Genomic DNA, 26,769 nt, shown 5'->3' with positions numbered 1-26,769 from the left:
AGTAGAGGTTATCAATATCATAAGCCTGGACATATGATTTAAGCCCAAATATCTTTGGAACCAAGAGTAAATACAGAGAATACACACATATTGTCCCACTTTGAGTGTTCTCCCACCCATCCACAAATACATATACACACACATAAACATAGGCCCTACAGAGTACCACAAACAGGTAAAAATGATTTGCTACAAAAAAAACCACATCAATTAATAAAGGCATTACTCTAAGAAATAAGTTCTATAATGGCTTTCGTATTAAATACTCAAACTGGAGGCTAGTCACATCATACAGCTTTATAGTTAGGTGGGAGGGATGAAAAAGGTAGGAAATATGTGCAGAGTGGGAAGAAAACAACCTGTCTCACTTCGTATAAACATTACATATAGAAATGAGAAACCCAGTAGGAACCATAGTGTCAGCTCCAGGGCCTTGTCACTCCTAATACATGAAGGGATTTGTGAATAATCAAAATAACAACTTAGATAGAATCAGGTATTTCTAATTTCCATGACATATAGACTGGTAGTATACCCTCATTTTGAAATCTGCCCCTTTTGCCAGGTGTGCTGCATCTAATTAAAGCAAATACTTAGGCAATCCAATCACTGACTATGTAAGAATAATCTAGAGAAGCAACAATCTGTTTCAAATGTTCTTGTGAGACAGCTCTTGAGGACATTGATGACAAAAACAGAGAAAGTTTAAAATGGCTAGTTTTCATTTGAACAAATTTTTATTCAACTTCAGTGATTAAGTCATTACTACTCCTGAGAAACAACCACTGTTTTGTGAGCCAGGCCCTCCAAAACCAAATAGCATTCGTCCTGTCCATGTTAGAAAACAAGTATAAGGGTGGGGGTGGGGTGGGGGGTGGATCACTGTTTTGATAAGGTTCCCCAAGTACAATAGAATTTCCATGTGCCCGTACACTAAACAAGAACTGGGAGTCACTGAGACAGACCATGGCTTTGATGTCTCTAAATTCGGTCAAGTTTGTCTGCAAACTCTCCCTGTTTACTGGCAAGGAGGCTGTCTGGGAGGCATACTAGGCTGGGGGCTGGGTGAGGACACACAAGCATTCTATTTGAAAAGCAAAAGAAATGAGTAAATGGAAAGATCATGAACATGAGTGATGTTTACCTTATTGGGGGAAATACTGTCAGTATTAAATATGAGTATTTGCAGAGAGCAAACACTATAGAAGGGAAGAATTTTAAGATTCAAACACAAAATCATATGCTTATGCTAACTTTGCCTGAAACTTTGTTTTATGAATTTGCTAACTGCTCTTCATTGCTAATAGAACATTCATCAAACAAAAACTAAATACCATCGAACACTACAAAGAAAAATGAGTGATGCCCCAGAATATAATTTCTCAGCCTGGCTTTTGTTTTCATAGATGAGGGGCACTGAACAATTGAGTTTTTATACCTGATGAAACACAATATTTTTGTATCATGGGAGTAGTTTGCCACATATTTTTAAAAGTCAGTTTCATCTTCGTCTTAGCTTGATGCATCACTAAATAAACATGATCTAAACTTTTTAAAATAAGGAATTAGGAAAATAAGAAATTCAATTCAAACTAAAAACCCATGGTTATTAATGGTTATAGAAAGAAAATGCAAACTTTCTCAAGATTATAATAAATAACTGAAAATGTTCCTGTAGCTACAGGATTTAAAAACAATAAAGGAATATTTTTAGTTTTATAACAATGATTTGAAATTAATTAAAGTTGGGCTGGGGATGTGGCTCAAGCGGTAGCGCGCTCGCCTGGCATGCATGCAGCCCGGGTTCGATCCTCAGCACCACATACAAACAAAGATGTTGTGTCTGCTGAAAACTAAAAAAATAAATATTAAAGTTCTCGTTCTCTCTCTCTCTCTCTTTTAAAAAAAAGTTAATTAATGTTTTTAAAATGTTTAAAATTAGGCTGGGGTTGTAGTTCAGTGGTAGAGCACTTGCCTAGCATGTGTGAGTCACTGGGTTCAATTCTCAGCACCACATATAAATAAATTAAATAAAGGCCCATCAAAAAGTAAAAAAAAAAAATTAAGTGTTTAAAATTGAAGATACATTTATATCTTTTTAAAAAATATTTATTTAGTTAGTTTTTAGGTAGACACAGTATCTTTATTTCACATTTATGTGGTACTGAGAATCGAACCCAGTGCCCCATGCACACTAGGCGAGCGTGCTACCACTTGAGCCACATCCCCAGCCCACATTTATATCTTAAATGTGAGGCAAGCTATGAATGAAAATGAAGTTGGACAACAATGAAATCTGAATTTCTTTGCCACCATGTTCAAGTAACTCTTATAAAAGTCAGGATATTTTGTGATTATAAATATTTGGTGATCAGTTCTACTTAATATTAGTATGTGCACAATTAAGAATAAAGCCACAATTAAATAGTCATAATCTGGGCTTGGGGTGTGGCTCAGTGGTGGAGCACTTGCCTAGCATGCGTGAGGCACTGAGTTCGATTCTCAGCACCACATATAAATAAATGAATAAAATAAAGGTCCATCAACAACTAAAAATATATATCTAAAAAACTTTTTTAAAAAAGTTACTACCATTATATTAAAAAATAGTCATTATCTGTGATCATAATAGAAAAATAAGATCAACTTGAGTTAGGTTTGAAATTTGTCAGATTCTGGCCTCTGTATTCACAAGTCAGGCCACACTCAGGACTTAATTAAACTGGGCAATAGTGCTGTCATCTGATACAAAGCTAAATGATCTCTGAATTCCTTTCTGCCCCTAAAATCCTAAGATTCTGTCTGTATTACTGATGCAACCACTTGTATGTATGTACTTTTTATTATTATTTTTGGGGTGTTGGGAGATTGAACCCAGGGCTTCACATGTGCTAGACAAGAGCTCTACCACTGAGCTACAGTTCTAACCCTGGATGTTTCAATTTTTACAACATAATTTACTGAATACCATGTGGGGGCGGTGGGAGGGAGGGAGAAAAAGAAGGAGAGAGGGAGGTAAAGAAATATGGATCTGGGATATGAAAGTCTACAATGGAGAAATCTATAAATTCAAACAAACTGTGATATATCAACTAATCACAATGTATGTACCTTACTTGGATCTAGATGCACACTAGCAAATTGCATAAAAAATAAGAAGACTATTAGGGGAAAGTGAATACTTACCATATTTTTAATTATTTTAAGGAACTGCTGCAATTTGGGGTGAATGTGTTAAAAGCATTTTTTTGGAGGGGGTAAAAGGGATTGAACTCAGGGCACTCGACCACTGAGCCACATCCCCAGCCCTATTTTGTATTTTATTTAGAGACAGGGTCTCACTGAGTTGCTTAGTGCCTTGCTTTTGCTAAGGCTGGCTTTGAACTCACGATCTTCCTGCCTCCACCTCCCAAGCCACTGGGATTACAGCTCTGTGCCACAGTGCCTAGCCAATAATAGCATTTTTAAGACATCCTATTATTGACAAATACTGAAATAATTATGGTTGAAATTATAAAATATGTGGGATTTGCTTCAAGATTACATGGGAGAGACTGTGTAGGACTTTAAAATTTGGTCATGGATTGGTAATTGCTGAAGCTCTGTGATAGGTACAAAGGAATTCATTACACTAGTCTTATTTTTGAATATGTTAGACATTTCCTATAATTAAAGGTTCATAAAAATCTTTTTGAAAAACTACCTTTAAGGTTTCATAAATTCTGTGAATTGGAAAGATATTTTCAAATTTAAATATACAGCAATAGTTTCTGCTACTATGTAACTATGTATCTTCTTCTCTGAGACATAATGTTTAAACCAAAATATCAACCAATATAATTGTTACAGTTTTTTCCTTGTTGTTCAGGATAATCTAGTCTAAGAAGTTTAGGGATTTCATAACCAATCACCATATATAAAATTAAATCAGAGTAAGAAAAAAAAGCAAGTTCTAACAAATTTTACCTGTCATTCAAAGATAAAAAAATGCCTTTTTAAGGTAATAAATTCATCAGGCATCTATTAAACACTTTCCATATGACAAGCAGTCATGGTACACATCTTTAATTAATATAGTGCTAATGTTACTTCTATCACATTCATCCACTAATATACAAAATTTAATTAGTACCTGAAGTATGTTCTTGAAGTAGAAATGTGAAGTACACAACTATGAAATAAGCATGCACATATATGTACACATACAGAAGCAGGTGTGTGTGTGTGTGTGTGTGTGTGTGAGAGAGAGAGAGAGAGAGGGGGGGGGAGGGGCGGGAGAGAGAGAAAAACAAAGAGATATACAAAGATTGATTGAGCTGGGGTTGTGACTCAGAGGTACAGCACTTGCCTAGCATGTGTGAGGCACTGGGTTCCATCCTCAGCACCACATAAATATAAAAATAAAGATATTGTGTCCACCTAGAGCTAAAATATAAATATAAAAAAAAGACTGATTGTACTCAAGTTTCTCTTCATACCAGGATATAGATTTTTATTATTATCTTTAAAAAACTCACCCTAATGCCTGACAGCATTTAAATTAAAAGGAGGTTTAAATGACATCCCTATGATCTCTAAAAATTACCAACGTGGTACAAACATTGGAGTTTAACTTACCCCAGAGTCACATGTTAATTAGGCAATCTCTGTGGGAAAACTAACTGCTGTTTATAAAGAGTATTAAGTGGGATGGTCTAACAAAAACTTTGATTAAGTACATTTAAGTTCATACCAGAGAAAAAGCTAGATGTCTTGTGTATGCCCTACGTTTTGTATTTTTCAGCATTAGGACAAAAGTGAATATGAATTTGTGATGACAATAAGAGATGTTACAACTGGGTGGAGTGTACATGGAATCTTGGTGTACAGTTTTGTGTTTATTTTCACAACTTTCTGTGAATCTATAATTATTTCAAAACAAAAAGTTTTTTTTTCCTTCTCTAAACAGTAAAGTGCATTGAAACCACTAACACCATTTTATGGAGATAAGACTAAACACAGTGAATTTCTCCTTTATGTATGTCTATCAATCATCAAAACAATAAATAAAATAGAAGGAAGACTAGTAGAATAGAGGAAGGGGAACAGAAGGAAGAGAGGGAAATAGGAGGAACTGGGAACTGTAACGGAGCAAATTATATTTCATGCATGTAGGATTATGTCAAAATTTACCCCAATATTATGTGAAACTATGATACACAAATAAAGACTTGTTTAAAAAGAATAAGTAGATTCATTCTAAAACCAAAGGTTCTGCTTAAACAAATCCTACCAGTATATATAATTTCTGCAAGTGATCTGATTATATAAATTTTCATATGATGACATGCTAAAGCAAATCCAGAGTGTAAATGGCTATTGAAAATATTGTCAGAACACTGATAGATACTACTTCTTGATTTCAGAGGACTCTTACATTTAGCAAGCTACAGGGACATTATTTTCACACCTGTTCTTCAATGAAGAGCTCTCTGGGACCAACCCACTTGCCACATTGCCACGGGACTGGCTCTCTGCCTTTGTACCCACTCTTCCTCTGATGCCAGAACTCAGGATTCTTTTCTGAATAACTGGGGATCTGTGTGCCCCTTTCTTCAGGGTAAGCTTACTGAGGGTAGGGTCTCTGCTCTGTATCTTCAGTGCCTCACACAATGTCATAGTAACAACAGGGCTCAACAAAGGTTGAATGAACAAGGAACAGAAGGAGGAGAAAAAGGATGGATGAATGAACACAAACAGGTGGAAAGATAGGCCCTCTTTTCCTTAACTATACATGCAGGAAGATTACCAAAGCCATTTGCTTTTATCAGAAGAATGCATCCTTGTTAGGAGTCCATGCCTCTCCAGGGACCTCAAAATCACTTCAACGATGGGCAGATTCCATGGATTGAACATGGCTATTGAAATTTTGGGGTTCTCCTGGTCCTAAAATGGAGGGCTAGTAATTGAATGAGTGCTGGGGGGCACAGGTGAAGGAAGGACAGTTGAGCCTCTTAATTCTGTGCCAGGAATTCCAGTACCATACCTTTGAGGTGAGAGTTTGGGCAGGGACAGTTGTCCAAATTATTGATTTAGAAATGTGTGGGAGACTGTTTGTTTCAATAGCTCCAAAACTGCAAGCTCTGAGAGCATAGTTAAAATAACATAAATCTCTCCAAAAGAGAATTCTAATACCTCCCCTAAATCTCTGTATCAGTACAAGAATCCCCAAATCATTTCCAAGTGCAGACATGATGCTTCAGTGACTCCAGCATCAATGAGTAACCAAAAAGCTTTAAACTGCTAAACACTAACTGGTTATGCCCCAACCAATTATCTTGATTAACAATGAGAGCTACCATTTATTAGAGGCCTTCCATAGGTAAGGTGGCTGATATACTTTATTGCTATTGGAACTCAATATTTCATTTGCCCATGACCTGATTTGGTCTCCCCTCTAAAAAAAAGCACATTTAATCCACAATGTCCCTGAAAGTATTGTTATTATAGGACCTAATTACCATGTATGATACTATTCCAGTATACAAAAAGCAACACTAGGGCAGTTAAAATTCTTACGTGGATTTTAAGTACAATAGCAACTCTTATAGTCAAGCATTAGCAGGGCCATGTTAGTGGAAAATCCCTCTGCCCTAAGCCAGAAAAGGCATCAGGAGCTCTAGGATACATTTGCTCCAAAATCCTTTCCCAGTCCTTCCTTTTATAGACTCCAGGAATGGAGTTCAGGGAAGGAAGGCCCCAGGCTTTAGCAGTGGAGGAAGAGGTACTGCTGAAGCTACTGAGACAACCATCCAGTATAGCTGTGTCTATATATGTCGGGCTGTGTGATCCAGAGCTTCTGAGACACGAAGCAAAAGAGGTCACCTGAGCACTTCTCTGGAAATGGCTTTGCTTCCAAATCAGGCATCTGTCTAATCATACCCCTGGTTAAATAAAAGAGACATCAAGCCAACATAAGAACACCACTAAAAAGTCAGATTTTTCCAGATGGAAAAGGAAGACATTGAAGAATTATTTTGGCAAGACTGAGCTGCCCTTCTCTTATTGAGAAGTCAGCAACCCTAGGTAGTGTCGCCACTACTAAGACACAGTCAAGCCTCCTACAACATTCATGCCCATGACCTTGGCTCAACACGGCACAAGATAAACACAGACGCCCACGTGGGAAGTTGGGTTAGCGACTGGGAGAACAAAGCTTCCCGGTCCTGACCTTTTGCTCCATGAGCTGGAAAGGGCAGCAGAGAAACTGGAGGGAGACCTTCAGGCCCTGGAGAAAGAAAGACCTGAAGTTCGTTCTCACCATTGCAGAAGGAAACGCATGCTTGCTCAAGGTGGGGCCTAGACTCAGTTGTCTTGTCAGACCTTTTTTTTTTTTTTGGTACTGGGGATTGAACCCAGAGGTGCTTTACCACTGAGCTACGTCCCCAGCCCTTTTTTTTTATCTTAAGACAGAGGCCCATTAAGTTGCTGAGAGCCTCACTAAGTTTCTGAGGCTGACCTCAAACTTGTAATCCTCCTGCCTCAGCCTCTCAAGGCACTGGGATTACAGGTGTGCACTATGAGCCCAGCATGTCTTCTCATACTTTTAAGGAAATTAGCATGCACTTCTCTTGTGCACAGTACTTCTTGCCATCAATTATATATATATATATATATATATATATATATATATATATATATACACACACACACATATTTTTTTTCTCATTTTTCTCCATGTTCCACAAGGGACACTGAGAAATTCGACAATCTCATTGGGTTCATTTAAAACATAATTATGAACTTATGGTAAAAACATCTCATAGCTGTATGAGCCCCCCGTGAGGCAGAACCATCATGGTATGAGGGCTGACAGTCATCTATCCAGAGATGTATGGAATGTATGGCTGCAAGTCAGACCTCTTCAGTGATAAACTTACTAAACCACAGTGGGTTAAGGTAGTACAATCAACAAAATACCCATGAGCTTTTGTCACAGCCTCTCAGCATAGGACACAGTACAGAAGGGAAGCTGGAATAGAGCTTAATGGTCTCCCTCATTTCCTGTTTGTGGAATAGACTTGCTTACTTGACTTGGACATCTGCTCATCCTGGGAAATGCCCAGTTCATCTGATTCCCCTGACAGCTCCTTGATGAAGTTGGAAGGAAACATTCCAGTCTTCCCATTGAGAACACCTTCCCACCATCCTTCCTCCACCTGTATAGATGCAAAGAGAAGAACAGAGATGCAGTTAGACATGGAGGTCCCAGTTTAATCTCCCATCTGTATGGTATGGAGTGGAGCCCACATAGGGACAAAAAGAGGATCCAAAACTTAAAAATTACCAGGGAACCAGAAAGTAAGCCACAGGGTCTTGAGATTCAGACTGTGGAAGGGTAGGGGGTTAATCTGTGGTCCACAAATGTAAGTGGACAACAATGAACACTGAACACACATTTCATTTTCTTTAACCTCTATGTGAAATTTGGCATTTGCTTTGTTTATGAATGTAGGTGACATAATAGAAGGATCTGTCACCAAACAAATCATAGATATTTTCATATCATATCACACATGTGTGGGGATCTTGAAATACCACTTGTACTCACTGTTACTTTGAAATGGTGGTGTAAGTTATTCTACCTGGTAGGATACCCTTGTTATTTAATATATTAATAGAAATAAACATAGATTACTTTATGAAAATTTGCTTTTAAAATAATTTGATAGGGCTGGGGATGTGGCTCAAGTGGTAGCGCGCTCGCCTAGCATGCGTGCAGCCCGGGTTCGATCCTCAGCAGCACCACATACCAACAAAGATGTTGTGTCCGCCGAGAACTAAGAAAAAATAAATAAATGTTAAAATTCTCTCTCTCTCTGTCCCCCCCCCTCACTCTCTCTTTAAAAAAAAAAAAAAGATATTGTGTGCCCATCTATAACTAAAACAATAAAAAATTTAAAAAAATAAAAAAAATTTAAAAAATTTAAAAAAATAAAATAATTTGATAGCTACCTTAATACAAATAGTTCCCTTTAGAACCCTATGTGTTTTCTTTTTAAAAATTTTTTTTTGTTCTAATTAGTTATACATGACAGTAGAATGCATTTTGACACATCATATATAAATGGAGTATAACTTCTCATTTTTCTAGTTGTACATGATGTAGAGTTACACCGGTTGTGTAATCATATATACACACAGGGTAATATTCATTCTACTATCATTCCTACCCCCATACCCCTTCCCTCCCTTCACCCCCCTCTATCTAATCCAAAGTACCTCTGTTCTTCCATAGCCCCATCCCCTTATTGTGAATTAGATCCACATATCACAGAGAACATTTGGCCTTTGGTTCTTTGGGATTGGCTTATTTCACATAGCATGATATTCTCCAGTGGAACCCTATATGTGTTTCATTTTATGTATTTAAAATCATTATTTAAAAACTGAGAATAGTTGTGCCAGATTACCAAAACCAAGTAAACAACCTAACAAGAACAGTCTAAGAATTCATTCAGAAGGTAGAAAGATTTTTCAATAAGTTTCTAGATGACCCTAGAATGAACTGGAAGGGGATGAAGGGAGGTATGGACAGTAGTGAGAATGCAGTCATCTGGGTAGAGAGTGAAGGCTAGATCAGGGGAGCAGTAAGAATGGACAAGCAGATTTGGATTTGAGGAAATGAGGTATGAGCTGGCCTTGAGTGATCAATTAGCTGGTACACATCAGAGAGGGTTAAAAAAAAAGATGTCATGTTAAAATTTTGTGCTGGAAGCTGGGCATGGTATGGTGCACGCCTGTAATCCCAGCAGTTTGGGAAGCTGAGGCAAGAGGATCAGGAGTTCAAAGCCAGCCTCAGCAATGGCAAAGTGCTAAGCAACTCAGTGAGACCCTGTCTCTAAATAAAATACAAAATAGGGCTGGGGATGTGGCTCAGTGGCCAAGTGTCCCTGGGTTCAATCCCTGGTAACCCTGCCCCCCCCCAAAAAAAATTGTGCTGGAACCACTAACAGAACAGCAGAAGTCAGAATAGTGAGCTGGTTTCTTGGAGGAAAATAAGTTCATTTTGAGAACAAGCAAGTATTAAATTACCAATATGATGCAGAATAACAAAAAGAAACCTAGAATCTTTGATTTTTTTTTTACTATGTGCATGCACTACCAGCCCAAATCAATAAATACAATTTAAGAGCTAAAATAATTCAAATAACAAAAAAAGAAAATTAGAGTCAAAAGCCAAGTTCAAATCCTATCCTGAAACTTGTGTGACTTTATTCCATTTTTTCCTACCAAAATGAACCCCACTTTTATAATCTGTATAATAGGGATAATTAGCACATGTCACAGTTATTCATATTAAGGAAGGATCTTGATCCATATTAGAGGTTTATGCATAATGGTTCTACTCTATGAGTTGGGGATACAGAACTATACATGATGTGTTTATTTTTTCTGGAAAGGGTGACAATCTACCAAGACAAAGTATGACTAACAAACTAGCAATATAAGGAAAACAAAATGAGAAAATACTATGACAACACAAATTCAACTTATATATACAAAGTCAAGTTTAGTGAGACCTGAGATACTAAAGGAAGGCTTTGAGAAAAGAAAAGTCACAATTAAGAAAGGAAAAACAATAGCTAAAATTAGGAGAGAGGGCATACAAGACATTCCAGAAAGGGGGAAGCCGATAAAGCCTGTGAAATGGAGATAACCAGAACAATATGTTTAGAACATTAGTTAGAGAACTCCTGGGATACAGACTTGTAGAGCAGAGATTACATTTGCGTGACCACAAATTCTTCAGGAAAGAAAGCATCCATGCAAAACTGTCCCAGTGTCTATTCAATACCAACTCATGGCATTAACAGCATTTCCACTGAAATCATTCCATGTTTCTATGCCAACTCGACTGATATGTATTATTTTTTCAAGGAGCTTTTTATAGGATTAAGATGGTTAGGAAGATTCACTATGAGCCTGCATATCAATATTCACAGGATTTGTAGCATGGGGTCCTTTGTGCTATTCCTGAATAAGGAACCATAAAATGACCTTCTTCCTCCCAGCAATCACAGGGCAGGAGGGGAAAACCAAGGGCATGAACCACAAATGAGCGATCTGTGGCATAGTCCCTGACTGTGCAGGGCAGCTGGGCTAATTCCATGCCACTCAGTTTGATGATGTATGAAATGTTCCTGTTCCTGGTAATAAGCAGCTCCAGTCGGAGATCCCCGAGGGAAGTGCTCCTGATGTGTAGGATCAGCAGGCTGCCTGCTGGGAAAACAGGGGTTATCTTCACCTCACCATACCCCCTAGATGCCTATATCGCTGTCACAGCACAGTCTGAGAGGAGTGGCCTATGGGAAAAAGGCAGAGGTCTATCATTAGCCATGCAGTGGGTGGAGGGGCAGACAATCAAATCACTGCTCATCGCCTGAGGGATACACTTCCCATCACAGGCGCCACGGGCACAAGGCTGTTTCTTTGTGAGCAGAGCCTTGGGGAGGGGGTGGCCTCGGGACCAATGACAGCTGTTCTGTACTATTTCTTCCTTCATACTGCTGCTTTGGACTTGAGATGAGTCTGGAGATATGAGAAAAAATGATCTTCACTCTTACACTATCCATTTTTGGAGATATTCTAGTTCAACTTCCTGCATAAAGACAAGGATACTGAAGCCCAGAGTGATGACATTCCTTTACTTATTCATCCCAAGAGTAAAGCACAATGCATTACACTGAATGAATGAATGAATGAATGAGAAATCATTAGGATTTCATTTGTGTGACCACAAATTCTCCATGGGGGCTTATCAAGTCCTGATCCTCCATAAAAGGTTTTTTCCTTCCACTGAGGAACAAAAGGGACCAAGAGACCCTACTCTATTGGTCACTGTTCTTAACTAGGTCCTGTCATGTCTTGTTCTGTGTGGCCTTCTCTGTGCCGCTATTCCACTGATAGTTAATGAATGAATACTTAATCTATCTTGCACTGGCCCAGGATCTCCACAGATTCACTGGTGAATCAAACAGTCAAAGACCCCATCCTGAGAACATCTGCAACAAAAGAGAGAAACAGGCAGAGCCTGTACACCTCCTGCTCAGAAATCAAGCTGGCTGGGCTGGGGCTGTAGCTAAGTGGTAGAGCGTCCACCTCACATGTGTGAGGCACTGGGTTCGATCCTCAGCACCACATAAAAATAAATAAAGGTATTGAATTCAACTACAAAAAAAAAAAAAAAGAAAGAAATCAAGATGGCTTTTGCTGATGTTTCTGCACTTAAAGATATGCATCCCTTTATAATAACGTCACCAAGGGCTTAAATTTCTCTCTAAAGCAAAGTAATAAAAGGTAGCAAATGCCTACATTCTTCCCATCCCCACTCATAGTCTTCTGCAGGCTTTAGCTCTAGGCCGAGCACAAACCCCACCTGTGTCTCTCTATGATCAACCTGACCAGCTCTGGGGCCCATGGCTATGCCCCAAGAACAAACTCTGCCTTTGGTTCAGCATTGGGAGCAGGGCAGCTTGCTCCTGATGAGTTAAATAAAGGCCAGGTAAAAGCACTTACACCACTTATATTCCAGTGCCCTGCAATTTTCAGGTCTCTATGATCAACAGCATCTAAATGGGTTCAAGGCTCAAGGAAGTGGTTTCTAGATCATACTCCTGTTAGAAGCTGAGAAAACAACTGGGTGAATTTCAACACCTTGCACCACCCAATTATGCAAACATAATCCACATTTGTAAGGCAGGAAAGAGGATGACTGGAATAAAAAAGATAATGCACTTTCCCATGGGTACTTATTTGGAACAGCTCAAATTTATTATCCTTGAAGATTTTTACCTGTTAACTGCACTGAGTAAGGAACAGTGGGTTTATCAAGTCTAAAGTCTACCTGAGGGTACAAGTAGCCAGACAGAAAAATCCATGTAAGGACTGCTATAGCTTTTCTCATTCAATGACTACTTTGTTTTTCAAACCTTAGCCAACACAAACTGGAAGGGTGGGTTTGGAGGAAGCAATTGGGAGAGATGGACACAGAGGCCAGTGAAGTCAGATTCGTTGTTCCAAGAGTGGTTTTTACCATTCTTTCCATAAAGGAAAACATAAACTTCAAGGGAAGATCCATACCTAAACATTAATAAAATCTTCCTCAAAAATATTTCAGATATAATTAAATAAGGATTTCATTGTAGTTATTTCTCCTACCCGTGAAAGGGAAGTAAAAGTATTTTGAACATTTTTAACACCAGAAAAATATTAAGATCATTTTTAGAAGTTTTTACAATTGAGGTATAATTTATATCAATGTACAGATGTTAACAGCACAGTTGGTCAGTCTTGACAAATGCTCACTGTATTCTACACCTCTATCAACAAACACGCCATTTTCACCCTCTGGAAAATTTCCTTGGGCCCCTTCCCAGTCAATCCACCTCAAAGCAATCATTAATCTCATTTCAATCACCTTTGATTGGTTTTGCCTTTTCTAGAACTTCATATAAATGTGCAAAGACATAGTTTACCTTTTGAACACTGCTGAAAAAAATTGTTTCTGGAAAGCATCCTTTTTCTATCTGTGGAACTAATAGACAAATATTTTTAAGGGGGCTACTTCCTGAAGACATAAATGCCTATATTATTTTCCATTTTAGTTGCTTTAAATAACTGTTGGTTTTAGTACATGGAAAGCTTGTTGTGCCAAAAATAAACAAAAAATTATCTAAATGCCTGGACCAATATTTTTCCCCAATTCATGCAAAGTTCACCTCTTGTTGGCCAGAACATTCCATAGACATGGGAGTTGACTTTTTCCCCTTCCCTCCTTCTTCCAAGAACAAGTTTATTTCACATGAAAGAGAAATCTAGAGTTGAAAAGGAAATTATTTAAGAAAACATAATTTCTATTTAAACTTAAGCAAATTCTGCCTAATAAGACAGAGCCACATCCATACTTCGATCATCAGAGTAGAAAGAGTTTCTGTTAAAGCTTCTGGGAGACATTCCTCAGCAGTGCTTGACAGTTCTGTTCTTCCCAATAGTCACAGGCTGGTCTACAGGTCCTCAAATTCCTAAGAGACTCTAAGCTAAGGTCTTACCATCATTCCAATTTGAAAATATGAAGAAAGAGGGAATTGAGTGAGCAAGATGACTTTTCTAATGAGTCAAGAGTCTCAAGTTTTGTCCTGTCACTATTCCCAGGTGTGAATATTGCCTATGGGGAAGTGTTAACCTTAGAAAAATCCCTAGGGAAGGAACCTTTAAATGGATGGATGTTCCTTTGAAAGTTCAGTGTGGGCAGCAATATATCTTTTAACCCAACTCCATTTTTATTGCATCTACCACACCTGCTGCACTCTACTTGTTCCAAACCTTCACAGGTTACCCCCTACCTACTTCAGAGAAAGGCTATACTATACTAACACTCTGTCCTCTCTCCAGACCCAGCACCTGGCACAATATAACCAGTGCCTGAAGAATTAGTCCAAATATTGCTCACCTTTCATGTGTCCAGTTGGAATTTCATCTATTCTAGGAAGCACCTTCTTCACCTTCAATGAGACTCTCATCTTTCAATTTCCTGCTCACTCATCAATAACATTATTTGCCACTCTGGTAATAACATGGGATTTTAGTTACTTTCTTAACTATATACGTCTTACCCTCCATGACTAGACTGAGCCTGTTTTAAAGCAAATTCCATTCAATAAATCTCTGAATCATCATAAACATGATTTCTTTAAAAATGTAAGCACTGAGGGGCTGGGGCTGTGGCTCAGTGGTAGAGTGCTTGCCTAGTATGTGTGAGGCACTGGGTTTGATCCCTGGCACCACATTAAAAATAAACAAATAAAATAAAGGTATTGTGTCCACCTACAACTAAAAATTTTTTTTAAATGTAAGCACTGAAATATTTGATAAATCTCATAGCTATGCAAATCTGTTATTTAATAAATACATTTGAACTTGCAAATATGTTATTTTTATGGGTTGTGGCCTGTTTTGTGTGCTGATGATTCAAATCTAATCACTTTCTCTTCTAAACATGGCTTCCTTCTCCTTAATATTAAAATTTACCATCTCTGCACATTGGGAACTCAGAAGTGTTCGCTCCTAAATTATTTGGGGAATAAAATGAGAAAAGCTTGAGCTCTTTAGATGATCACATTCTAATAAATAGATTTTATACTAATATTATCCTTTTTTGAAAAAGGATAGGAGTTCTAGAGCAAGTCAGTGTCTTAATGGGTAAGAATGGATGTATGTTCAGATCACAATTAACCAATTAGTTTTTTAATTGCCTGATTTCTCGTATCCAAAAATGAAATGAGGATGAATTGCACGTCCACACTCACAAAGATTATCTGAGTTATAGTTTCAAAGCATTCCGAGGGCCTTCTTAACCCCAGCTGAGCAAACCAAGTCTCCTTCTCTGGAAGCAAAATAGAAGATGTGGGTACTTTTTGAACATACAAGATACCACTTTTTTTTTCCAGTTGTTCATGTACCTTTATTTTTTATTCATTTATATGTGGTGTTGAGGATCAAACCTGGTGCCTCACACATGCTAGGCAAGTGTTCTGCCACTGAGCCACAACCCCAGCCCCAAGTTACCACTTTTGCAACCCTCAAGCCAGGTTAGTCTTTTACCCACATCAGTCTCCAGTCAGCCTCACTGGGGGCCACTGAGAAATGCCTCAAAAACTAACCATAAAGAACACATAAAAGCCAAAATCTTTGACTATCCCTCAGGTCACCATTCGGAGAGAATAAGACAAGGCACATTCAACACAGGAAGAAAGGCAGCTACTTCCCAAGACAGATAACAGACAGAAAAACAAAGCTGCTTCAATGTACTTTGATACCCTCTCCCACCAAGACTCCAGAGGCCCTCAAATCTACTTCTCCTGGTAATCTTGTCCACACACCATCTCTGTTCTTCTATAATTAGAATTTCACCTACATTTCCCTGTCCTCTCCACTGTAGACTAAAATAACTCAAATGTGTATTCACAATAACTTCTTTAGAAATATCAATCCAGGGCACCACAAAAATAAAACAAATAAATAAAAATAACAATCCAGAGCTAGGCATGGTGATACACACCTGTAATCACACATGCATGGGAGGCTAAGGCAGAAGAATCACAAGTTCTAGGCCAGCCAGGGCAAGTTAGTGAGACCCTGTCTCAGAATAAATTTTTTTTTTAAAAAAAGGGCTAAGGATGTAACTTGCCTAGCATGCCTGAGGCCCTGGGTTCAAACCTTAGTACCCCAACCCCCGCAAACATCAATCAATGTAGGAATTTGCAGCCTGCTATTTTTTTTTTTTTTTTTAATTGGCAGCCTGGGTTCCTTAGGTTCACCTTGATGGTTTTTCCCATAGCAGTACCACCACTCTCCAGCCAGGAGGCGGAAGCAGGCTGAGTATTTCCTCCAGCAAAGGCTATGTTGTCAACTCCAGGACCACAGCTTACTCTCCCTTCTGTCCTCGCTGAGGGGGAGGGCTGCAAGCTGGTAGCTGGCTCCTGTCAGATGAGAAAGTTGTTCGTCCTACCAAGGATCAGGGTGGTTTCTTCCAAAACCTGCTTAAGCTCATTGTTTGTTATTGGTCTCAAATACTTGGTTAAACATCATAAAAATACAGAGATGTGAAGAGAGTTAGTGGTAAGAAGGGATAAAAATAATATTTGAAGGTTAAAAGGAAAACCACTGCCAAAACTGGGTGCAGTGGCACATGCCTATAATCCCAGCGGCGTGGGAGGCTAAGGCAAGGGGATCACAAGTTCAAAGCCAGTCTCAGCAATTTAGCAAGGCCCTAGGTAACTCAGCATGACCTTGTCTCTAAATAAAATATAAAAAAGGGCTGGGGATATGGCTCAGTGGTTGAGTGCCCCTGAGTTCAATGAAGGAAGGAAGAAAGGAAGGAAGAAAGGGAGGGAGGGAAGGAGGGAGGGAGGGAGGGAAAGAACGAACACAACCAAATTAGGTATGTATGGGACAACTAAAAAGATTGAGGGTGGAAGGCTGTGGAATTTAAGAAAGATATGTACTCCAATTGCTTTGTTTATGTTTTCAATGCACGTTAAAGAAATCAATAGGAATTGTAGAGGAGGCACTGTGGATGCACAAAGGAAGGAACTCAAATCAGCAAACCCATATTTAGGGAAAAGGCCTTGATCCTATATCATGACGTTACATGATAAATGACAAATGAATATATATTGTGAGATTTTAAGCTAAAATTAGATAATAAGCTAGATACATATCATTTTTGAGGATTCTCTACTTGATTCAGCTATTTCAAGAAACTAGTCCTTAAGGGCCAACATTTTGTGTGTGTGTGTGTGTGTGTGTGTGTGTAGCTCTGCAATACTTAGTAGAAATTAATCTATTATTCAATAAGAATATAATCTAATATGTACATATACACTGTTATATTTTTATTGATTAATAGATTGATTATATATTACTACAAAGGTAGTATTATGTTTTTGTTTTTGTTTTTTAATATTTATTTATTTTTCTAGTTTTCAGCGGACACGACATCTTTGTTTGTATGTGGTGCTGAGGATTGAACCTGGGCCGCACGCATGCCAGGCGAGTGCGCTACCGCTTGAGCCACATCCCCAGCCCCTAGTATTATGTTTTTTTACCTTAATCTGTCCTTTAGATTTAAAGGTTGCTGTTTATTTGGGGGGTTTTGGTCTTTTGTGTATTTAGAGAAGAGTCACCAATTACTACTTATACAATATTTACTGTCAGAGAAAATGACAGTTTTTATATTACACAATGACAATGGCCTAATATTTGAAATATTACAAGTAAATTGGAATAATAAAGAATAATAAAGCTTTTTATAATTTTAAAAATATGGATTAAAAGATCAGCCTTTACGCTTTATGTAAGTAAGACGGACCCTGTGGCTATTTCTCCTTTTTTCTAATGGAAGCAAGCCCAGAATAAAGCCTGGCACTCATCTGGAAGTGAGTGGAAAGGAGCCTGATATTGCAGATGGTGGTAAAGGCCTCCTGTCATCTGGGTGGGCACTGGCACAGCAACCCACCCTTGATTTCCCAATAGCCAACAGGCAGGCAAAGTGGGCAATATTTCTCAGAAAGGTAGCAATCACTTTCCTTTCCTTCATTTGTGTTTTTCTTATGCATTATTAAAGTATTAAAGGAAAAATCATCTATGATGACAGGACCATTTTTAATTCTCGTTCCCATTCAGTCTTTGATGATGTGCATCTAGATATATTTTACATGATTATATCCTAGTATACACAACTTTGGGTTTTGATCTGTTCATTTATTTTGCAAAAAATTTTTTTCATATTTCCATTTATTCATTTACTTATTCAGTGAGCATTTGTTAAAGTGCATATTAGGTTTCAAGCATTATTCCAGGTAACTATGAATATAAAGATAGATAAAAACCAGGTCTCGGGGCTGGGGATGTGGCTCAAGCGGTGGCGCGCTCGCCTAGCGTGCGTGCGGCCCGGGTTCGATCCTCAGCAGCACCACATACCAACAAAGATGTTGTGTCCGCCAAGAACTAAGAAAAAATAAATAAATGTTAAAATTCTCTCTCTCTCTCTCTCTCTCTCTCTCTCTGTCCCCCTCTCTCTCTCACTCTCTCTTTAAAAAAAAAAAAAAAAAAAAAACCAGGTCTCTAGTATTGAAAAGTTCTCAGCTTAGTGGAATACAACAGATAATTATAAGGTAAAGTATCACAATAAATACATACTTAAAGGCCTCTGTATTTACTATCTTAATGGCTTCACAATCTTCTAGCTGGAAAATATAACTTAATTCCCTTTCTTGATTATCTTTCATTATCACAAACATTGCTGCAATTACCATGTTTCCCATGTATTTTTTCTTTCATTAACCATTTTCTGCACATAAATTCTTAGGAATGAGATCACTGAGTCGACAAGTATTATTCAGATTCTTTTAATAGCTCTTCACATACCTTGCTAAATAGCTTCATCTAAGTATCATGCAGATACACAAATTCATCAGTTAGCCTAAGCTTGCCAATGGTCTTACCATTGAACACTTTCTTAGATATTCATAAGTAGAAACCCATTTTTGTCTTAATTTATACTTCTTTAATTAATATCAGGGTGGAACATTTTCTTGTGGTTAAGAATTTTCCCCTTGTGGCAGCGGGGTGCAGTAGTGCACACCTATAATCCCAGCAGCTTAGGAGGCTAAGGCATGAGGATCGTGGGTTCAAAGCCAGTCTCAGAAACTTAGCAAGGCCCTAAGCAATTTAGCAAGAACCTGTCTCTAAATAAAATATTAAAAAGGGCTAGGGATGTGGTTCAGTGGTTAAGCACCCCTAGGTTCAATCCAGATCTCCCCCAAAATAAGATTTTTCCCCTTGTGGGATTTGTGTTTATGGGCAAATTTATCTATCACTTATCACTGCTCTAGTAGCTTCCCCAAAATTTTCATGTTCATATATAATTTTTTGTTATAATTTTTTATAAATGTTCCCTATTTGTTGCTCTCTTTTGCTACATTAGCTTCAAATCATATTAATATTTTAATTTGGGGCTGGGGATGTGGCTCAAGTGGTAGCGCGCTCGCCTGGCATGCGTGCAGCCCGGGTTCGATCCTCAGCACCACATACAAACAAAGATGTTGTGTCTGCCGAAAACTAAAAAATAAATATTAAAAATTTCTCTCTCTCACGTTCTCTTAAAAAATATATATTTTAATTTACATTCTGTTTGTTTTTTTCCTCGGGAATTTCTTCCATGGCTACTATCTTAAGAAAACTGACCTATTGTTGGAATAAATGTTGGTTTTCTATTGTCCATTCATTTATCATTCATTCAACTTTCAAGAACTGTTTCTATGTGCCTTGGCTGACAACAGAGACTTAAAAAATGATGAATGACATAACAGTACAAATTATTCAAAACTTGGAAATAGGCAAAAAGAGTTATAGGGTGTCCTCCCAGTGCCACTGGAATCCCATTAACTGCTTCTCTAGGGACATTAATTACTATTTTTTGTTTGGCACATTAATTACTATTTCTGAGGCTGTGAGGTCAGTTGGTATTCAGGAGGAAAAAGTAATCAGAAAATTCTTTCTATATACAGATACAAATGATCAATCAGAATAATGAAGCTCTAAGTCTGAGGCTCAAGATCTTCCAGGCCCAAGGGAATGGAGCCTGAGAAGCCAACCCAGTGTCAGGGGGGCTATTTCACCAGCAAGTCTGGCTTTGAATAGCCATGACCAAGCAGGACATGGGAATGTGGTACAACAAAAATAAAGGTCTCCAAACCAATGGATCTGTCTTTGCTCCTCAGCCCTGTCTCTTCTTGGGTCTATTAAGGCTCTTTTCTTATCTACAACAGTAAAGTAGTCAGGACAAGTTCAGTGAGCTAATTTTTAAAGGAACTCACAGGGCTAGACATATAGCTCATTGGTACAGCACTTGCCTAGCATGCACAAGGCCTTGGGTTCAATCCTAACACCACAAAAAAGGAACTTCCTCACACCTCCCATATACTTGGTCTTCTAATAAATGTGATTTATTATCCTTCCCTCTAAATCCACCGTGGATTCTGAATCCATGCTGAGCAGATGGATCTTAGTCATTTTACACTCCCAGAGTCTATCATCAATTAAAGCAGAAGAGAAAGTTGGTGATGCTGGGTTGGAATTTCAGAGGCATTAGTATACTGTATTAGAAAGACAATGGTTTCAAATGGCCCCACATCTGACCACAGCTGGCCTGAAGCATTCCTCTGAAGTAACCCATTTTCTCAGAAGACTCAACTGGATGATTTCTAGGGTTTCTTCAAGTTCAAACATCCAACTTGAAGTCCAGGTAGCCTGTGCATCTGCAACAAGAGCTTCCTATGGCTGTGTGTACAGTGGGTCTGATGGCCTCATGAGGCAATGGCACTACATGGCTGCTTGCTTACCTCTCCTACCACCTCTATGATGTCACCGACTTTCAGCTCAAGCTCGTCATCATTCTGGGGCAGGTAGCTGAACGCCACCTGGCATCGGCGCCTCCGTCGCTCCCCTGGATGGGAAAAGCAGAATATTTAGATACAGTTCTTCTCCCAAACTAAGATTTTTAAAGAGAGGTTTCCTAAGCATGCAGGCAAATTAAGCTGACTTGTCTCAAATATGCTCTCTGGGACATGGCTAGAGGCACAGCAGCCCTGATCTCTTAGAGGCAGTAGAAAGCAGAGCAATGCTTCTTGGTCTTTTAAAAGCTGCTGGGTCAAAAAAGGCATGGATATGAGAAACTGATCCATTGGTGCAGAAGGCAAAAACCCCACCCCTGAAGCACTGGAGCACAGTGTTGCCTTAAACGGTTTTCCATGGATAGGGCTTTGTATTTGCTGCAGTTAATTTTTGATGAAAGCTGATGTGATGTGGTAGAGAAACAAGAATGGTCTGCTTTGAATGCTAGCAAGGCAGAGAGCATTTTCCCCCAAATGGCAAAGGAAAAGAGAAAGTATCCTGACCTTTTTCCTGCTACTCATCGCCCTTTCAACATGCTGGAACTCAGGCCTGATAAGCAAAGGCTGGTTAGGTTTCAGTCTGCTCTTGGTACCATTTTAAATGCGCCACAGGGTTCAACAAATCCACTTCTTTCCTCTTCCCTTGGTCCCAGGGGATCCATTAACAGGCTCCCTAGCTGTCTACACAGAACCAACCCAGGCAAATCAAGATAAAAGCCAGGGCCACACTTCACTTCACCAGAGGACACTCAAGGTTACATCATCTCACTCACCCAGGGTGGCCCACCTGGGAGCCTCCAGTTTAGAGCTGGTTCAAATACAGATATGTCTGTCCACAGCACATCTGCACCACAGATGTGCACTGTGGGGAAAGAGAACATGAATATGGGACATGTTTGTGTGTGAGAGAGAGAGACAGATGACAGAAACACAGACATGCAACAGTGGAGGCCCAAGTCAGAGAGAGGTGGATGAGAGCTAAGATGGACACTGCCCCAGAAGTTTGTTGCTTACAGCCAACACCTCACACAACTCCTTCACACCACCACATGGCCTAGAAAACCAAAGGGATCAACGACTTCAAAGAAACACATTTAGAAATGCTAAAATTATTTTGAGGTACTGCCTCTGGGGATTCTTTTTCTTTTCTAATCTTTTCCCTGAGAAAGGAAGTCCCTGTAGGGGTGATCACAGAGCACATTAATGCCCCCGTGCAGCATGATATCACACAAAGAGGAAGGTGTCTGTGCTACATCTAATGTGCTTTCCAATCAATATTTTTCAAAAGCCAGCGGCCTAGTTCCCTGTTCCATTGTTCTCTTCCTGCATCTCACTAAGGAAGAATAGGGTTGAAACAGGTACAAGGACAGAAGTTCAAATCAATATCTTGTCTAATCACATCTTTGATGACTATACAAATAATCTCTTATCTCGTCGTGCAAAGTCATCCGCCAGTGCATCTTAATAAGAACAAACTCAGAACTCTCAGGTCCATCCCAGGTGAGCACTGCAGCCTATCACCATAAGGAGGGCCTGGCTCTCCCTGGAAATGAAGGTCCCTGCATGCTGGCTTGTTTCTCCAAGGCAGCAAGGCCAGGGGAGTGATATTCCAGTGCAGAGAACACCATCACTGCTCCATGGCTTCTGATACCATAGAAGGCAAATCAAGTACTCTGCGCCATAGAGGATAGAAGTTTCTCATTCTAGGGGCTGGGGTTGTGGCTCAGCGGTACAGCAGTTGCCTAGCATGTGTGAGGCGCTGGGTTTGATTCTCAGAACCACATAAAAATAAATAAAATAAAGGTATTGTGTCCAACTACTGTGTGTGTGTGTGTGTGTGTGTTGTATGTGTGTGTGTTTTTTTAAGAAAAAGAAAATCTAGATGACAAGGCAGTCTTGGCACCCCTGTCCAACCCCCATCCCCAGTTAGACCCCATTAAATGAAGGACATGAGTCTTTAAGAGCTTTCATTTTCTACACATTATCTTCAAAGTATATTCTGCAGAAACAAATTTGAGCATGAAACAAGTAAAATGACAAATGTCTGAAAACTGACACAACCACAGAAATCATCAAAGTCCCTACCAAAATGACTTAAAAGTAAAATGTGAAGACCCAGTGTTAGATGAAGCTGTAAAACTTACAGTTATACATAAGTTCATATCTTCAAAAAAAACTCTCTATAGTAAAACATAGTATCTAACCCAACACTGCACAGATGGCTAGGGCAGGAGTGATACGTTCTTAGAAAAAAGACTAATGTAACAGACTTAGGACCTGGAACAGAATCATCAGATTTCTCTAGAGCCAAATCTCTGCATTGGACTTTCCTATGGAAGTCCAGACCTGCCTGGTATCAGAAGAATGGTACATTCACTAATGTCTCTCTACCAAGCTAAACAATATTTCTTAAAAAGCCCCTAAGGGCTAGGGATATAGTTCAATTGGTAGAGTGCCTGCCTAGCATACACAAGACCCTGGGTTCAAACCCAAGCACCACTAAAAAAGTAAAAAAGCCTCTAATAAGATTACTTAATTGGTGGCATGAAGTCCTATAAAACACATTGTCAACATACCCAGAAAAGCCCTACAGAGAGCACAAGGGAGAGACTCCGAGGTAGCTGGTGGTAAAGATCACGTCACCTGACCGCAAGCAGAAACAGTAACCCCACCCCCTAATTGGGATAGTTCATGATCCTTAAAGCTCTTCTGATACCCATCACTATTAGCTCATCCTGCTGGTCACGTACCAAGGAAAGCACCAGAATCATTTTTGCAAATGAGGAAACCAGGGTTCACTGACTCACTGGAGTCACTAAGCTAGTAAGTGACAATATTTCCTTGACTGAGTTCAGAGCTCTGTCTCCAGTCCTGGATAAACCAGCAAGTCCCAAATTCACTGCCATGTGTGTTTAACTGCTTCTTGCCACACATCACCCAGGCTTCACCATAACTCTCTCATTACAGGGTACTCCCATGCTCCAGTATGCTGCTTTCCTAGGCCCAAGCTCTATCACATCCCTGGCTTGAGCTCGTGTGCCAGACCTACCCAGCCTACGACCCAATTCAAGTGGGATGCCTGAAGATCACTTGCATCCATCCATCTTAAACATCAGGAAGTTCAGGGTGTCATTTTTCCTCTCCTGACATTTCACTGACGTTTACTCATGAATCTTGACCTTCCTCATAGAGGCAGGGAGATGACATCTCCTTCTAATAGCTACTACAAATTGGAGATTAAAATGTATAATTTATCTATGCTTGGGATTTAGAATCCCTTAGTTTCGGCTACCACCTTCATGCCCAGATGAACTGGGCATAGAGTCTTTGGTGTGAACTCATTTTAACATACTTTACTGGGTTTTCTTCTCTGGAATAAACCAAGTCTTAAAAGAAAAGTTTTCTTTAAAAAATTAAATATATTTGCTGACTATGGCCAAAAATATAAGTCTTAGAAAAACTAAGAAATAGTACAACCAGAGATATGAAACATTATGCTCTATATGTATAATATGAATTATAATGCATTCTGCTATCTTATATAACAAATTAGAATAAAAAATATTTTTCTTTGTACATTAAAAAAAACCTAAAAAGTAGAGAAAATGTGTTTTTCCTCATTCACATCAGCACCATTGTCACTATTCCATGTAGTGATGTGTTTTCTAGGCAGGATCACTTCTCACACATAATTGAAACAAGGAATGGACATAAATTTTATCTATATATATTCAAATGCATATGCCCACATAACTTATCAAGGAAGCAGGAATAAGGAAGACTCCTAAAGCATACTTGATATGTCTCTATATGACAGCCATGAAATACACATACATGAGCATGTGCTCATATGCAGGAACATACACATGCATGTATGAAAAGACAGGCTCACCTTCCACTCTCTCACTAGAACTCATAGCACTTTCCAATCTTAATTAGTTTTACTTAACAATGACTAACATTCACTGAGAAAGTACTATGTTCCAGGGTTTATTAAGCACTTTACCTGTATTATCCCCATTTAATCCTCAGGTTGAACCTTTAAGGTAGATTACTGACCCTCTCCCATTTTTACAGACAAGGAGATTAAGGAGGGAAATGGAGATCAAGCATTTTACCAGAAATTTTACACTTAGCAAATAGAGAGCCTAGGATTTCAAACCAGGTGGTGCAACTCTAGGGGTCTGGCTGCTTTTAAGAAGACTCAGATTGCAGGAAGGATAAACTATGTTAACAAGGTTCATGGTTAAAAGGTGAAACCACAAAGTGAAAAGCCAGAAATAAGGAGTATTTCCCTATAGTTGCTGGGAATTGGGGCCTGTAGGCCCCTGTTTTAATGAAATGGAGAAAGCAAGGCAGCACATTCACCTTCCCTGAAAATGAAACAGCAGGAACTGAAAAGCAAACCATGGCCCAGTCCCAGAACAAGACAAACAACCATAGTTTTAGAGCCTTCATCCTAGGGTCTTTGGACAAGTGAGAACTTTACTAGACCAATTCATTCGATGGCCGATGAAAATATAACCACGAATAATGTAAAGATCTAAACCACTGGGTGAAAGCTTGTTGAGAATTAAGATGTTTACAGAATCTCAACGTGTCTTTCTCAGATTATTATTAATTACAAAAGGAAAATGGACCTGTAAGAATGGAGAAAGCTGGCAGATACAGCTTTACCCAAGTGATCAAAGTTACTTACCATCACCAATCACAAGACATTGACATTTATCATGTGCCTACAGAATACTCCCGTCACATTTACCTAAATCTAACCATGAGGAAGCTGTTCTGCAAATCCAAAATGAGGGACAGTTCACAAACACTGACCTATTTTTTTTCCTTTTTTAAAGTCAGTGTCACAAAATATTTTTAAAGGCTTGAGAACCATTTTAGATTTCTAGAGAAGTAAAGATAACCATAAATATGTATAAATGTTAAATGTCAAATTAAAAGAGTGAAGAGATATGGCAACTATTAACAATGCATGATCCCTAATTGAGTTCTAGATCGTTTAAAGGATAAAGGACATTATTGGAAGAACTGGGTAAATTTGGATATGGACTTATTCTAGATAATAACATTATATTGTTACATTCTTTTTTTTTTTTAAGATAGAGTGAGAGAGGAGAGAGAGAGAGAGAGAGAGAGAGAGAGAGAGAGAGAGAGAGAGAGAGAGAGAGAGAGAGGAGAGAATTTTTAATATTTATTTTTTAGTTCTCGGCAGACACAACATCTTTGTTGGTATGTGGTGCTGAGGATCGAACCTGGGCCGCACGCATGCCAGGCGAGCGCGCTACCGCTTGAGCCACATCCCCAGCCCATTGTTACATTCTTGAGTGTGTTAATTCTACTGGGGCTACATAGCAGAATGTCCTCCATGTTAGGAAATACATTCTGAGGTATTTAGGGATGAAGCACCCTGATGATTGTATCTTAATTTTAAATTGTTTAAGAAAAAAAAAGAGTGTATATGGAGACAGGGATAAAAAGAAAATATGGCAAAATGATAACTGATGAACCTAGGCGGACGTTCTTTGGACCATGTTACAACTTTTCTATACATTTGAAATTTTTCTGAGTAAAAATTTTAGGGAGAAATGGGAAAATACCAATACCTGGGCCCTACCTCTAGAGATTCTGATTTCATTAATCTGGAGTATACCTTGAACATTTGGATTTTAAAAGATCTGTGAAAAGGTGATTCTAATGTATAGCCAAGGTTGACAGACATCTAGACAAATCTGTTGTCCAAAAAAGAGCATCAGATCAAAAA

At 38.9% G+C, this 26,769-nt stretch overlaps 1 protein-coding gene across 7 annotated transcripts in view; it reads right to left on the bottom strand.

Moving 5' to 3' along the window:
* Nucleotides 1-26,769, bottom strand: part of Sh3kbp1 (SH3 domain containing kinase binding protein 1) — a 335,725-nt gene that overhangs the window by 145,783 nt on the left and 163,173 nt on the right. For 4 of the 7 annotated variants that reach the window (XM_078035052.1, XM_078035048.1, XM_078035053.1 and 1 more), the window contains exons 4-5: nucleotides 20,946-21,049; nucleotides 8,069-8,198 (exon numbers count right to left, since the gene is read on the bottom strand). In XM_078035052.1, the coding sequence (XP_077891178.1) occupies nucleotides 8,069-8,198; nucleotides 20,946-21,049 (234 nt within the window). Of the gene's footprint in view, nucleotides 1-7,210; nucleotides 7,268-8,068; nucleotides 8,199-20,945; nucleotides 21,050-26,769 lie in introns of all 7 variants that reach the window. The other 3 variants (XM_078035050.1, XM_078035049.1, XM_078035047.1) reach the window with 1 other exon arrangement.

The sequence above is a fragment of the Ictidomys tridecemlineatus genome, chromosome X (genome assembly GCF_052094955.1).
Source record: "Ictidomys tridecemlineatus isolate mIctTri1 chromosome X, mIctTri1.hap1, whole genome shotgun sequence".
NCBI classification, from domain to species: domain Eukaryota; kingdom Metazoa; phylum Chordata; class Mammalia; order Rodentia; family Sciuridae; genus Ictidomys; species Ictidomys tridecemlineatus.
Note: the sequence above shows the minus strand (reverse complement) of the source record. Positions and strands in the feature narration are given on the sequence as shown.